This window comes from Pseudopipra pipra, chromosome 1, assembly GCF_036250125.1.
Source record: "Pseudopipra pipra isolate bDixPip1 chromosome 1, bDixPip1.hap1, whole genome shotgun sequence".
Taxonomy (NCBI): Eukaryota; Metazoa; Chordata; class Aves; order Passeriformes; family Pipridae; genus Pseudopipra; species Pseudopipra pipra.
The window spans coordinates 25,034,854-25,048,751 of NC_087549.1; the positions used below are offsets into that span (position 1 = coordinate 25,034,854).

The 13,898-nt window shown below is 37.8% G+C and overlaps 1 protein-coding gene across 7 annotated transcripts in view; it reads left to right on the forward strand.

Annotated features, from left to right (window-relative positions):
- Window positions 1–13,898, forward strand: part of RUNX1T1 (RUNX1 partner transcriptional co-repressor 1) — a 112,470-nt gene that overhangs the window by 74,352 nt on the left and 24,220 nt on the right. For all 7 annotated transcript variants that reach the window (XM_064649010.1, XM_064649028.1, XM_064649042.1 and 4 more), the window contains 4 exons: window positions 2,585–2,766; window positions 8,737–8,987; window positions 10,216–10,301; window positions 10,930–11,131. In XM_064649010.1, the coding sequence (XP_064505080.1) occupies window positions 2,585–2,766; window positions 8,737–8,987; window positions 10,216–10,301; window positions 10,930–11,131 (721 nt within the window). The remainder of the gene's footprint in view (window positions 1–2,584; window positions 2,767–8,736; window positions 8,988–10,215; window positions 10,302–10,929; window positions 11,132–13,898) is intronic.

Here is a 13,898-nt window from a genome sequence, read left to right on the forward strand (position 1 = left end):
TGCTGTCGGAGCTGAACCTGTTTGCAATCCTTTGTGTCCAAGGCTATTTTGGTTTCAGGGTCTGTATGAGTGCGCTTGAATTGCCCTGGGAGCCTGATCTCTCCCTGCTCACAGTAGGGAGAATATTGATGTTTCATTCTGCATACCAAACTAGTTTTTGTTATCTTCCCAAAAACTAGTTCTTGTTTTGTATCAGGGCCACAGGGACCAGAAGCACTCTGCACACTTGACGTAGTTATAGAGAGGTCCTGAGTAATTTTCTTCCAATACAAATTAATTTTTTAATATATGGCTTGATAAAGATTGGTTACAGTAATGTCTTGAGCAGATTAGCAGTACTTGTGCTGAACTATAAATTTTCAAATACTCCTTTTCTTTGCTTCGAGTTAAGTACTTTTCCAAATATTGCTTTATGCCTTTAGAAACTCATAAGGTGTCATTTATAGTTTTCTATACTAATTTGTAAAAAATTAGGAAACTGAGTATATAATTTTTTCATAAACATATTAAAAGTTGTATATGCTTGTTCTGTGCACAAAAATATGTTCAATCAATTTAGATAAATTTATCTGCATATCTTCATCTTTATGGTTAAAAAACAAGAATGAACATTTCTTTAGGAGAAGGAAACCAAGTAAAATAAATCACGAGTTTTGCTAGACAGTTCAAAATTTGGTTGTCTCCAGTAGTGCCCATGTATTAAATAGGTCCCTTTAGTTTGTGATAGTGGATAAGGATCACAAATATGTTGGTTTTTTCCTTGATTATGCAACTGCTAAGTGGGGACTTCACATTTCTACCTCATAGGCATGCTGAGATGAGATGATACATCTTCCAAGTATGCACCACTATTCAAATACTAGGTCTGATTTTTTCATTTCTTCCAAATATTTATTTGTGAATATATGTGAACTTCTCCAGTCATTTTCTGACATGTGAGGCACTTCAAGTAGTTGAGTGTCTTGACTTGTATTCTATGTGAGCTTTATAAAAAAAAAAAAAGAAATTAAACCAAGTGAAAAACCCTGCTCACATAAGCAGTCAGTCAGTTTCTCTCTTGAAGAAGAAGAAGAAGAAAATATGTATTTGGTTCTTTCACAAAATATTTGTGTTCTGTGAAGGTCTGTAAAGGTTTCCATGTTCCGCAACTGGCTGTCTTCCCATCCTAAGATGAATAAGTCATAGCAATTGCTGTTTCTTCTTTGCTGTTGAAAGGTTCATATGTACTGACCTATTTTGGCATTTTTTGTTGCACAGTGGATCTGCTGTTATAGTACAGTACAGCAAGAGGTGCTAGAGCATTTTCCATTGTTATTAATGCTAGCAAATTAATTTGCCAAGATGCTGGACTCAGAACTTCAGAACATCTGCTTTTTGTGTTTGGTTCCCTGCATATTACTTTCAGAAGGTTTTTGACTTAAGAAATATTTTCCTGTTTAAAAAGGAAAAAAAGTAGTGGGTTTTTTTTGTTTTATTTGTTTGCTTTGTTTTGTTTTTAAATGGGAGTTATTTCAAAACAAAGGGAGCCATTGAAGTTCTTTGGTTTATCTCTAGTTACTAAAAGTAATGAAATTTAATCCAATGCTTGAAAATTACGAGGCGAGAAATCATTGTTCATTAGTCATGGAACAAGAGAAGTCAAGGTATACACCTTAGGGCACAAAAAATAGTTAGGTAAAAAACGAGTGGCATGTCTTAGTGTCAATGTATGCATGTGCTGCAAAGGAAGAGAAATGTTTTCCAATGTGTGTAACTATCTCTGCAGAGGGAAAGAACATACAGTTCCACCTTGGTCCCAATTCTGGCAAAAGTATGACTAAGTATGACCCCAGTGTATGGGCAAAATATGCTGCCCAAGGATCAATGAGCATTTTCAGTTCTTTGTGTCTGAGTCATGGTAATCTCCAGCCCATGACCCAAGTCCCACTGGGGCCATGAGAGAACAGTTAGAAATCCTTCAAGCTACATCTGGCTAGGAGGAGGATTGTAGCCCTCTGGGTGATTAACTGAAGCTCTGGAATGTGAGATTTTGTTGTAATCTTTATCTTAATGTGTAACAGCAAGTGTAATGGGAAAGCTGAGGGCAATCCTGTTCTCAATCCTGTTCTCCCCAAGGCCCTTGAAGGATGGTGACTGAGGCAGCTTATAGAGTTGCATATCCCACGGTTTCAGACAGTTTCTAAGTACTTACTAACTGCAGTCTGAATGGGAAACAAATATTGAAGTATTGTAACTTGTTGAAAACAGCTGCTCTATAGGAGATCAGGTTTTGGATAGTAAGAAAGGGGATGAAGTCAGCCAAGACGGTGCTTTTTACCTCTCTAAACATGTGGAACTCAGACCTGTTTTTCTCACAACATTTACAGTTTTCCATTTTCAGTAAACTCCTGTCCTTCCATGCATACTTAGCACAGCCATGACACAACCACTTTAGCAGAGTGCCTGCTTTCAGGCAGCTAACCACAACAAACCTAACTGGGAATGCTTGCAACAGGTTCATCTCAGAGCTCTGGGTTTTGTTTTTCATCATCTCTGTTGAAACTGCTTGCAAGCTGCCTTCTTAACCTGTGCCATGCTCTTGCAGGCCAATCTGCCCCTGCTGCAGCGGGAGCTGCTGCATTGTGCAAGGCTAGCCAAGCAGAACCCAGCCCAGTACCTCGCCCAGCACGAACAGCTGCTTCTGGATGCCAGCACCACCTCACCCGTTGACTCCTCGGAGCTGCTTCTCGATGTAAACGAAAACGGGAAGAGGCGAACTCCAGACAGGTGAGCACCCTTCCATACCCTGCTCAGAGTTTCCCATGGGTCTGATGTCCTGACCTCCATCATGAAGAGGGGAGCTTGTGGGTGGATGCCTGGGGGAAGCTCGGATGATGTTCCCTGGGTGCGGGTGCTATCCTGCCTTCAGGTCCAACCTGACCTTGAATGTTTCCAGAGACGGGACATCTACCACCTCTCGGGGCAACCTGTGCCAGTGTTTCACTAGCCTCATTGTTAAAAATTCCTTCCTTATATCTAGTCTGAATCTCTTACAGGTCTAAAACCATTATCCCATGCCCTATCATAACAGGCCCTGCTTATGCATGTCTGCCTATACGTACATACATATATATATAGAGAGAGGGAGAGCTACATATACTTATAAATCTCAGTTAATATAAATACAATACATGCATACACTGATTCAGTCAAGAAAATCACCTGAGGACATACTGTGGTCATATCCATATGGAAGTAATGGCCAGCCAGTACTGTACTACTTTGTGCATAATATTTCTGTGCATCTTGAAGGACAAGCAGCAGATCATGCCATCTCCACATGCAAGTCCTTTGCATTTGAGGTTTTGTTGGACTAAACAGTAAATTTGAGGAAAGTGGCTAGGCATTTGCATTGAGAAGTAGAAGGCAAACCCTAGAGCAGTCAGGGCTTTTGATTCCTTCTGCTGTGTCATGGTTCCGTATCCATATATCCAATATGCATAAGGATATTTCTTCCAAACAGGAGAAATGCTCACTGAAATCTGTTTTGTTGTTGAGCTGAGTAAAGAGTCCATGCAGAAATGGGGCAATTGAGTGCATGTGTGTGTGAGCTACAGTGGCTTTAGGGCTATGGAACAGTTTTTCTATTTTGAATAAAGTTCTTTCTTTAGTGTTACAAGAAAATGACTCTTGTGATTATTTATTTTCAACTGTCTTCCCATGCTAATGTTGGAAACTCAACTAGCATTTACATTTTACCTTTAAGAGACTCAAATATTGTATTTTCGTAGATTTGTTCACCGTGGACTTAATAGTGTGGATAACTTTTCTAATGCTGTTCTGTCAAATGCCACTACTTGCATGCCTAAGGCATGGCAAGCATCCTAGTTATCCTTTAAATGAAGAAGCTGAAGATTTGCAAAGTCAAGAAGCCACATAAGTTTGTAAAGGTGACATTTTTGTGTAGGAACAGGCTGAGATAGCACAAAAATAAAGAGAAAGTCTGAAAGCCCACAGTAAAACTTTAAGCTCCTCATAGCAAAAAGTGAACAGTAAAATTCAAAGTAACATAGCCATTAGATAGACAAAAATGTGAAAGTGTTTGAATTTAGCTTGTCTGAGTTTGTGTTTCAGGAATCACTATCGACCAGCAAGGAAATTAAGATACCAGCAGAGAAGCTCTTTTATGTGTACTCTCTTTTCACCGTTTTTCGCTGACAACTAGACCAAACTGAAACAGCCATTGGGGTTAACACAAGCCTGCTAACTGCACCCCAGAAAGATTATTAATTTTCAGACGTTTTACATGTAGGCTCTTACTCTGTGCAAAGAGAGAAATTTTCCAAAGGCGAAATAGCTTCCTAGCATTTCAGAAAAACTCATCCTTTCTTTTGACTCTGCAGTTCATTGCTGTCATGAAAAATGCTCACCTGAAAGGAGACTGCCCAGTTTGCCCATTGGAATCGTACCTTGAGCTTAAAAAATAAGTTGGTTCTTTTTCAGTATCAAACAACCCTGTCACTGGTTAGTCACACCTACTTCTCCATTGACTATGACTATGATTAAAGCTACACAGAAAAAAATATGCAGTCATTTTGGCTGAGCTAATTTCAGTGGAGTTGTCTTGAGCACATTCATACTACAGATTTAGTAAAAAGAACAAGTTCCTTTTGGAAGAATTCTTAAATTTACTGAATGGGAGTCTGGATACCTTTTGCTTTGGATAATGTGAGTAAACCAACCACAAAAAGCTGTCCTCAGAGGTTGAAAATGCCCAGACTGGGTGAATATTGAAATGAAATACTTGACTGGCTTTATACTCATTACACTATTAATTATTTTAATTGTTTACAGAGAAGCAGGAGAAAGCATCTGGAAATATGTATACCTTTTGTTTAGATATCTAAGTAATTTTCAAATATACTAATACAAATACAGAAGAAGATACCAGACATCCTTTAAGAGAAGAGCTTTCTGTGACTCTTTGGCTAGCATATGGAAAAAAATTGTTGAAAGGCAACATCTTTCCAGGGGAACTAAATGCAGTTGGAGTAATTTTGATTGGAAACATATCTCTTAATGAAGTAAACTGTGGTATCTTTTTCACTTCTCAATGTATGTAATATATATATACACACACACATACGTACATTGTATATAATGTGTATGTTATACATGTACGCACATATATATCTCATGTATAGATGTGTACGTGTAGAAATATATATCCATCCACACATTCATATTGATATTTTTTGTTTGAGCATTAACTGCATACCATTGATTCCAATAGAGGTAAAATGCAGTATGGGATTAGGCAAAGGAAGTGGAATATGTGTTACATGTAACCACATCCACCTCGTGATTTTTTGTTAAAGAAAATCCACATACAGTAATTTTTTCTGCTTATAATTTCAGAACCTTTTCTGCATATGCATTTTCCAATTCTGGTTATTTATCTGCGTATTCAAGTCTACTGTATGTGAGATTTTATAGAGCAATCTGACAGCAGAGCTTCGTGTTTTACTGAATGTTTTCATGGTGCATATGGTCTGACATGGATGAGCAGCCACGGTGAGATTTTGGAGTCTATTAAACTAGCTCATTAAAAAGATCAATCTGTTTCTGTAATAACACTGGGAACCATCAGTCACTGCAAGAGGGGAAAACTGACACCTGAGGAGACAACACATTTTGGTAATTTGTTCATGACATGTCATGAACAAAGTGTTCACTATATTTTGTTTACAACTTTTGGAGTTGACATTCTACTGTAGAAAAGCAAAGGAACTTGGACCAAAGTGAGATTTTATCTTGGTAAATGAATGCCTAGTTACAAAGGACATGATTTTAAATACATTAACCACAAAAAACCTTTCGCTAATTTGTCATCCTTTGAGCTTGCTGGGAAAAACTGTATGGTGCATGAGCATGTCATTCAGTGACTCTACATGTGTGACAGTTGCCTACAAAGTGGATATAGGATAGCAAAAAACTGTTAGAATAGCATTAATTTTGAGTGAGAAGAAAACAAAAGTGGCCATGATTGTGTTGTGACTTTAGAAGTGATTGCTGTACACTTGGCACCCATAACCAGAAATACGTGTCAAAGGTACCTGGGTGCGGAGGTCAACTTCAATAATACTTTTAAGTAAATCTTATTTGAAGAGGCTTCTCCACATCTCAGCAAGGTGAAGGATGCTTACAGCTCTTACAACTATGCTCCTTGGTAAGCCATGTGTAATTATGAGGAATTTTAAAAGAATGTTCTTAATATGAACTGTTAGCAAGGCAGTAGTAATCTTTTCTGTAACAAGGTATTATAAACAAGTACTTTATTGCAGCAAAGCATTATCACTTGTTTGGTCATCAAACCTTTATTGGTAGAAGTCAATTTAAATCAAAGCACCTTGCACAAATAGCAGATGAACAGCTTTGCCTCATTTCTTGCAAGTTAACTTCAGTCTTCTTTGAAAGTGGTGTAATACTCATGATCAGGTGGAACCTAATTTTCCAGCCAAGGCAGTTTTGCATGGTCAGATTTTCTACCCAGGAAATTATCCATAAATTGCAATAATTTAAAACTGAAATTATAACCTAGAAACAAAATAAATTCTTTTAAATGGGTACAAACTAATGACTACTGTCTATTCTGCTATCTTTAGTCCAAGTAACTCATAGCTCCAAGTAAAATGACCTCTTGTGTGTTTATAGCTGAAGGACCTCATCTATAATATTGCCAATTTTCCAAACAACGGTGTCGATTTACATGCACATCAAGGAAAATGTGCCCAACAGGAGCAAGAAAAAAGGTGTCAGGTTTCCTGCACATTCAGTGTTATTTGCTCTCTACAGCTTGTGGTTGCTTTGCAACATCAGATGAATCAGATAAAAAGCAGATGAAAACAGATTAAAACTGTGATGGTGTTATATTTGGAACTAGTATTCACATGGGTCTGCCAGTTACTGAAACAGGAAAACAGGAGTGCTTCCTCAGCCTCCTGGGGAAATGCTGACACCTCGTCCCAAGGGCTGAGACTTGAAAGAATGAGTAGAACTGAGATCAGAAGCAGACTAGTAGGTGGAGTTCAAAGCATCTGAATTATGGCATTTTTCAGTACTTTGTCTTTTATCACTGTATTCAATATATTTAGGTATAGTAAATTTGGCACTGATTCCTGTTCTGATGAGGTTTTCTAAGTTATTACTCTTTGTACATGTTATATGGTCAGAAACATAAAATGAGTCTGTGTACAGTCACATTCTGGTATTCTGCTAAGTGCAGAAAATATAATGGTAAATTGTAGAATTAAAGTTTTAACATCCAGAAAAGACATCACATGTCTTTTAATTTCAGTAAATGTGTTTTCAATGGTCATGCTAATTTCTATGTTAGTTAAAGGTCAGTGGATATGCTGGTGTGTTGTCCAAGCTAATGCAGTGCATTCCAATTAAGGTAATTAAGTACAAAGTTAAGGTAATTAAGTACAAAACACTAATACACAGAGTGTTTCCCCACAGACAGTTCCTGGAGGGTGGTTGGTTGCTTTCTGGGGGAGGGTTTATTGTAAAGCAGTTGGTTTTAACAGCAGGCAAGAAAATTAGATTAAATTTACCTTTCTGTCAAAGTGACAAAAAAATTGTATTATAACTAGGAAAGATACATTATGTCATCCACTTCTTACAGAGGATAGTTATTTTTTTAAAAAACTGGAATATATCAGCTGTTTAATAAAGGTTTTTGGAGGGAGGAATGAAACCTCAACAGTTTCAATATTTATACCTAATAAACTTTCTGATCAAAGCTAATATTTTGTTTACTCCTATGGTAAATAAACCATACTTAAGTAAAACGAAACTTCCCTAAAAGAACCTATTGAATTGACTCTAGTCTTTAATTTTTTTTTATTTAAATGGAAAATTAGTTCAATGTGAGTTCGAGCTTCTCAGACAGAGGTGTCAAGTAGAGACTTCTTTGGAAATAGCTGATTATGAATTTAATTAAAGCGTATCTTAGAACATAAAATGTCCTTCTTCCCAATAACTCTTCCAAGTTGCCTGAGCATAAAACTCCTATCTAAAGTAACAGAGTGAGAAATCCTGAACATTATTGAGGACTTGAGTCTAACCACATCTTCCTGCAAAATTAATTACAGTCACAGCACCTGTGACCAGACAGTGCAAAAATCTCTGAAGGAAGCATTTCTCATCATCTGGAGTCGTTCTTCCCCAAAATCTCAGTGTGACATTGATCCTGATGGGAGCTCATGGCATGCTGAGCTTCAGCACACTGGCGTGCACTGCCTTGAGACTGTCTGCTATCCTCTTGAAAAAAACATTTGTTGAACTGCCGATTTCTCCTAATCACTATTAGCTACAGCATTACTGAAACTAGGAATTTCTTGGTCTGTAGCTTCATGTATCAGTTCATTGTTTCAGCTCTGTAATTACATGTGTATCCATCCCATCAGCCAGTGATTCAGGGAAGGCTGCTTGCTCTCCAGCCCCTCTTTAGGTGGCTCCATCAGAAGGCTCACCCTGCTGCTATTTCTCAAGTTACAGGGATAGATAGAAAAGGTGAATGAGTCCTTTGTACATTTTGCATGTGCAGTGTTATGAAATATTCTGCAACACCACACGCTTGGAGCAAAGTGAAAGAACAAACTTTAGTTCCTGATGATGCATGTGTAGATGGGGCTGCGTGTTCCTGAGCTCTGCTCACTAAGTGAATTAAAGTTCCTTTACTTTGTTTTTCAGAACCAAAGAAAATGGCTTTGACAGAGAGCCTTTGCACTCAGAGCATCCAAGCAAGCGGCCCTGCACTATTAGCCCAGGCCAGCGGTACAGTCCAAATAACGGCTTATCTTATCAGCCCAATGGTCTGCCTCATCCCACCCCACCTCCACCTCAGCATTATCGTTTGGATGATATGGCCATTGCCCACCACTACAGGGACTCATACAGACACCCCAATCACAGGGACCTCAGGGACAGAAATAGACCTATGGGTAAGGCACGTTGATTTTCTGCATTTTTTTTTCAGGTTTCTGTTTTCCTTGTATTTCTGTATTGTGAACAGGATTTTTTTCTTGCCATTCAGATATAGTCTTTATTGCTGTTTGTCCATCTAGCTACTTCTAATGGCCTTATTTAAGATTTATATTTCTAAAAGTGAATTGAATTATGTCTTAAGCAAGAGAGTCAGAAGAGGGAAGAGCCTGTACTTTCAAAGCTGCAACGGTGACAAAGACACTCGGGTGTGTGTCAGGCAAGGATAGGTAGAGCTTTCTATTTTTCTTATATTGTAATGATGACAACCTCAATATAGCTTGGTTTCAGCTTAGAGTAGAAAAAAGTTATTCTCTTTTGGAGAAGTGTTTTGTGTATGACATCTGAAGAGCACAATGCAGCATGGGGATGTCTGCAGAGGATGCGAACCGCAGAAGCATCAACCACACCCCGTGCAGCAGTTTGGTTTAATGGGGCGTCTGATGCTCTTGGATTTGCCTGGCTTGCTTCACATCTGCACTTACTGTTCTTCCTTGTTTTAAACAAATCTTCAATAAAAGAGGAACAGTTACAAATATTCAGCATCTGTATGGAGGAGGCTAAACAAAGAACAAGTGTTGGTTCCCCTTGAGTGTTGATAATAAATACTGGCTTGGTTGTATCATGTTGTCAACTGCTCTGATATATGTGCTACATTTTAACCACATGTTGTTTAAACATCTGTGAAGGGATGAACCCTTAATGACGCTCTGTTGACATGGTAGTAATTACTGCATTTAGTGAAATAACATTGAGTTTATACTAATATTTTTTCAATTCTCTGAAGTACAGCTAGTATTCGATACACTGAGCTACCAAATAACAGCCTTGCTGACTTCAAGTAGTGCAAATGAAAAATTACATATTGTATTCTATTTATGTATATAATAATTGTATATAGTCAGAAAGTGTTATGTCCATTTTTGAAAGGTCATCTTACAACCTATAGAACTGGCAGAATTGAAGACATTAAATTGAACAAAATGGTAGCATCTTGTGTGGGGAAAAAGGACTAAGGAGAACTTAGAGCAAAGTTTTTAAGCTTCCATTTTTTTGTGGTGTTGGCATTCTGTATGCTAGAACAGGTAATGTATGACATTTTTGTCTATAGGCTCTTTTTTCTTCTGCCTTTTTTTTTCCCCTAGAGGACTCCCAACATTGTAAACATGATTTGCTCCCTTTTGGCAGGGTTGCATGGCACACGTCAAGAAGAAATGATTGATCACAGGCTAACAGACAGAGAATGGGCAGAAGAGTGGAAACACCTTGACCATGTAAGGACTAAATATACTTTATGTATAATTGTCTGAAAGGAGCCCTTCTAAGATAGGACTTTAAAATTTTTCTTTTAAAACAAATCTGAATCCCAGGACAAGTTTTGAAAGCATTGGTGATTAAATCAGAGGGCTTGATGTTCCCCATGAGATAGCTCATACAAGGCCTTACTGTTAAGTGCATTCTGCAGTATCCTAATTATTACAGTCTGCCAAAAGAGGAATGGACTCTTGTCTGTAAATGTTGGATCTGAGGCATGTTGAATTTGTTCTTTGAATTTATTAGCTCTTAGTTAGTAGACATCAGTTCTGGACCACCTGGCCTCTGTGGTGCCTTGTGATACTAGTGGTACAACTACAGGCTGTTCAGTCTTTTCCTCCTTGTCTTTGCTTTTTCTCCTGTGAATCCCTATTCGTATAGTTTAGGATCACCAGTTAAAAAGGAAGGAATTATCATTCTTAAAACAAATCTAGAATTTTTCAGCTATATTTGAGATAACAGAGGGAGGAACTCCATTATTAAAACCCAGGCACTCAGCACGTTAATGTTTTCTTTATTTTTATGTCACTCTATTAATAAAATGTTTTTTTTTTTTTTTTTCTCTGCTCCATCCATCACTGTGAATAGTTGTTGAACTGTATAATGGACATGGTGGAAAAAACTAGGAGATCTCTCACTGTACTACGGCGATGTCAAGAAGCAGACCGTGAGGAGCTTAATTACTGGATACGGCGGTACAGTGATGCGGAAGATTTAAAAAAAGGTGGAAACAGCAGCAGTAGTCATTCCAGACAACAGAGCCCAGTGAATCCAGATCCAGTTTCATTAGGTGCAGTATCCTCCTTTAAAATTGTTTACAGAATCTCTTTAAGCTCAGCGAAGTGTTAGATGAAGTTTGTATTTGTTCTTCTGATTGTTCTGTGATAGTGATGATTCCTCTCTGCTGACTACTGAATTAAATATAACTCTTATGCCCTAATAGTCATATTTCTGGGTGGAATGACTTGGGTTTTTTTGGGTGACGCTTGGTAATTTGCTTTCCATTCAGCAAAGTCTGAGACTGGTGGGGTGGGAGGAAGAACTGTTGTGTAGGGGTGGCAGAGCAGTGACATGTGCACTAACTCTCTGTCCCTTCTGACTCCCTTCATTGCCTACTTGATTAAGGAAATCTGTAGGTGTTTCTACATTGTCTGCACTTTGAAACTGAGGGCTTTCACCATCTTAAATCAAATGACTTGGAAGTTGTCTTTCTAAGGAAATGAAGATATAAAGATAGGGGCACTTCTTAGGTGTATTTGGTTTCTGCCTAAGAAAGAAACAAGATTTGGGATGTCTACAGCCGTGCACGTCTGTGTCCACCACTGCAGCTTGTGCAGGTGTGTCTGAGACAGTTTGGGTGCTGCTTGTTGTGTAGTTACTTGGAGCTGCTCAGGCTTTGGCTTAGGTTGCAGAGCCCCTTTACAAGGACTGACTAAGCAGCTAGGCTTTCATCCCCTGCGGACCTCCACAGTCACACTCGCATGCTATCTCACACAGCTACTCTAAAAGGACTCTGCTATATAAAAACAAGCTTTCACTTCGTGGGTTTTTTTGTAATTTGTTAACTCGTTGGCCTTTTTCTACCCCATCCCCTCACTTTCGTGGCAGTTATGGTAAAGAAACACATCTTGGTGATGCCTTTTTTATTGTTCTTCGCTCTTTTGAAGAGAACAGCAAACTATGCTTGCTTGTCTAATATTTATCTTTAAAAAAATAAATTGTCTGTATCCAATGCCTTCTACTCAAAATCACTGTAAACTGTGCTCATTAGTAGAACTGCATATGTGTGTTATTTTGCGCTATATTTTATTTAAAGCTGTGGTTTCCTTTTGCCTTTATGAATAACTTATTAATTCAAAGACTTCTTTAATTGCAAATAGAAAACCAGAAAAATCTAATCCCCTCTTTGTCATTCTCTTGGTAAATCTCTAGAGTTATTACTATAATATTTAGTGCCTCTTGATAACAATTTTTTGTGTATCTGTCAAATTATCTGAGTCAATACCTCTATAAATTAGCTTCAGTCAGTGGAAGGAAGGGTTATGGAAAGCCTGTTCCCAAGTTCACTAGTAAGTCTAGTCCCTAGAGGAGCTGTTCTCAGGAAGAAGCATTGAGCTAACGGCTTGTACGAATGGTGTTAAATGTCATGTAAAGAAAGACTCATAAAAATGGCACCTGAAATGTCAATCACATCTGTAGCTTTGGGAAGGACACTTGCAAGTAAGCCCCTAGATCAAAAGCAGTGGCACACTTCTCTAGTAAAGCTGTGATGCAAAAAGAGCTATTCCATGGTGCTTGTAACTGTAGTTAGTAGGTTAAAAAATGAAAAGCAGCTAGAGTTTTTATATTTCTTCAAGAAAACTGGAACTCATGACATTCATCAAAACTTTGTAGATAATACTATGATCCAAGAAAAGTAGTCATAAACTGCAACAACAGGTACAAAAGATAAAATGGAGATCAAACATACAACTAGATCCCTATATTAGCATATTGTTTATGTATTTGTCAAGATGAATTCTTAGAAACAGCAAAGTCTGCTGCCTTAAAAGATGTTATACAGCACAGCCTTTTGTATTGGACACACCAGTCATTTCTGCAGTACTGCAGGTACAAGTGAACTGATTGGAGTGAATCCATTCAATTTTAAAGTGTCCATTTTGGCTGTTTGGTTGAAAAATACTTCTTAGACTCATAAACATGAAACTTGGCTTGCTTTAGCCAAGTAGCATTCATGTCAATCGTAAATATTGATAAGAAGTGCTTTTTTGTCTAACATGACAAGGAGAAAACACTTACCTTGGAGTCTATGGAAGGGAAATCCTTATAGTTCCTCATATCTGGTAGTAATCTAGTTAACAAAATGAGAACTCCTAACATTCAGACATATAATAAAGTTGAAGCAGTGTCCATAAGCCTTGAGATGCTTTAGGGCTTTTTATTTTAGTTTTGAAGTGAGAAGGAAGGGGTTGAAAAATTCATACAATGTTTTAATTAAAGTGCCACACCATGTAAATATTGGTGGGTTTGCTGCAGTGATTCTAAATATCACTGATTCCCCTTTGTACTTTTTTTTTTTAATGAGGTAATCCACCCTTTAAATCCATCTTGTCATCTCCACTACCAAGGGGGAAAAAAGAGGGCCATATGGCTGCATTGTCTGTGCCTTTGTTTCTTTTTCTTTACAATTAAAATATCATCACTGAAGTGATAACATCTTACTATAAACAGTATGCCCCAGTCTTCATAGATAGCTCTTGCTGAAAAACTCCGAGCTTAGATTTAGCACTGATAGTTTGAGTCCAAAAGTAATTGAAGAAAATTCTTGTTGTTGTTTTGAATCAGTAGACCTTTTTTTCTGCCAAAGACTTTTGTTCTTCTTTTAATTTGACATCCCTGTAAATTATGTTGAGCATGACAGTTTGCAATATCTGATCAATATTTTTCTGTTGATATTTTAATTAAGAAATCAAATGAAGTATTTGATCATTCATTTTAATGCAATGTAATTCGATACACATACTAGTCAGCTACAACAGGTTACAAACTGCCATTAT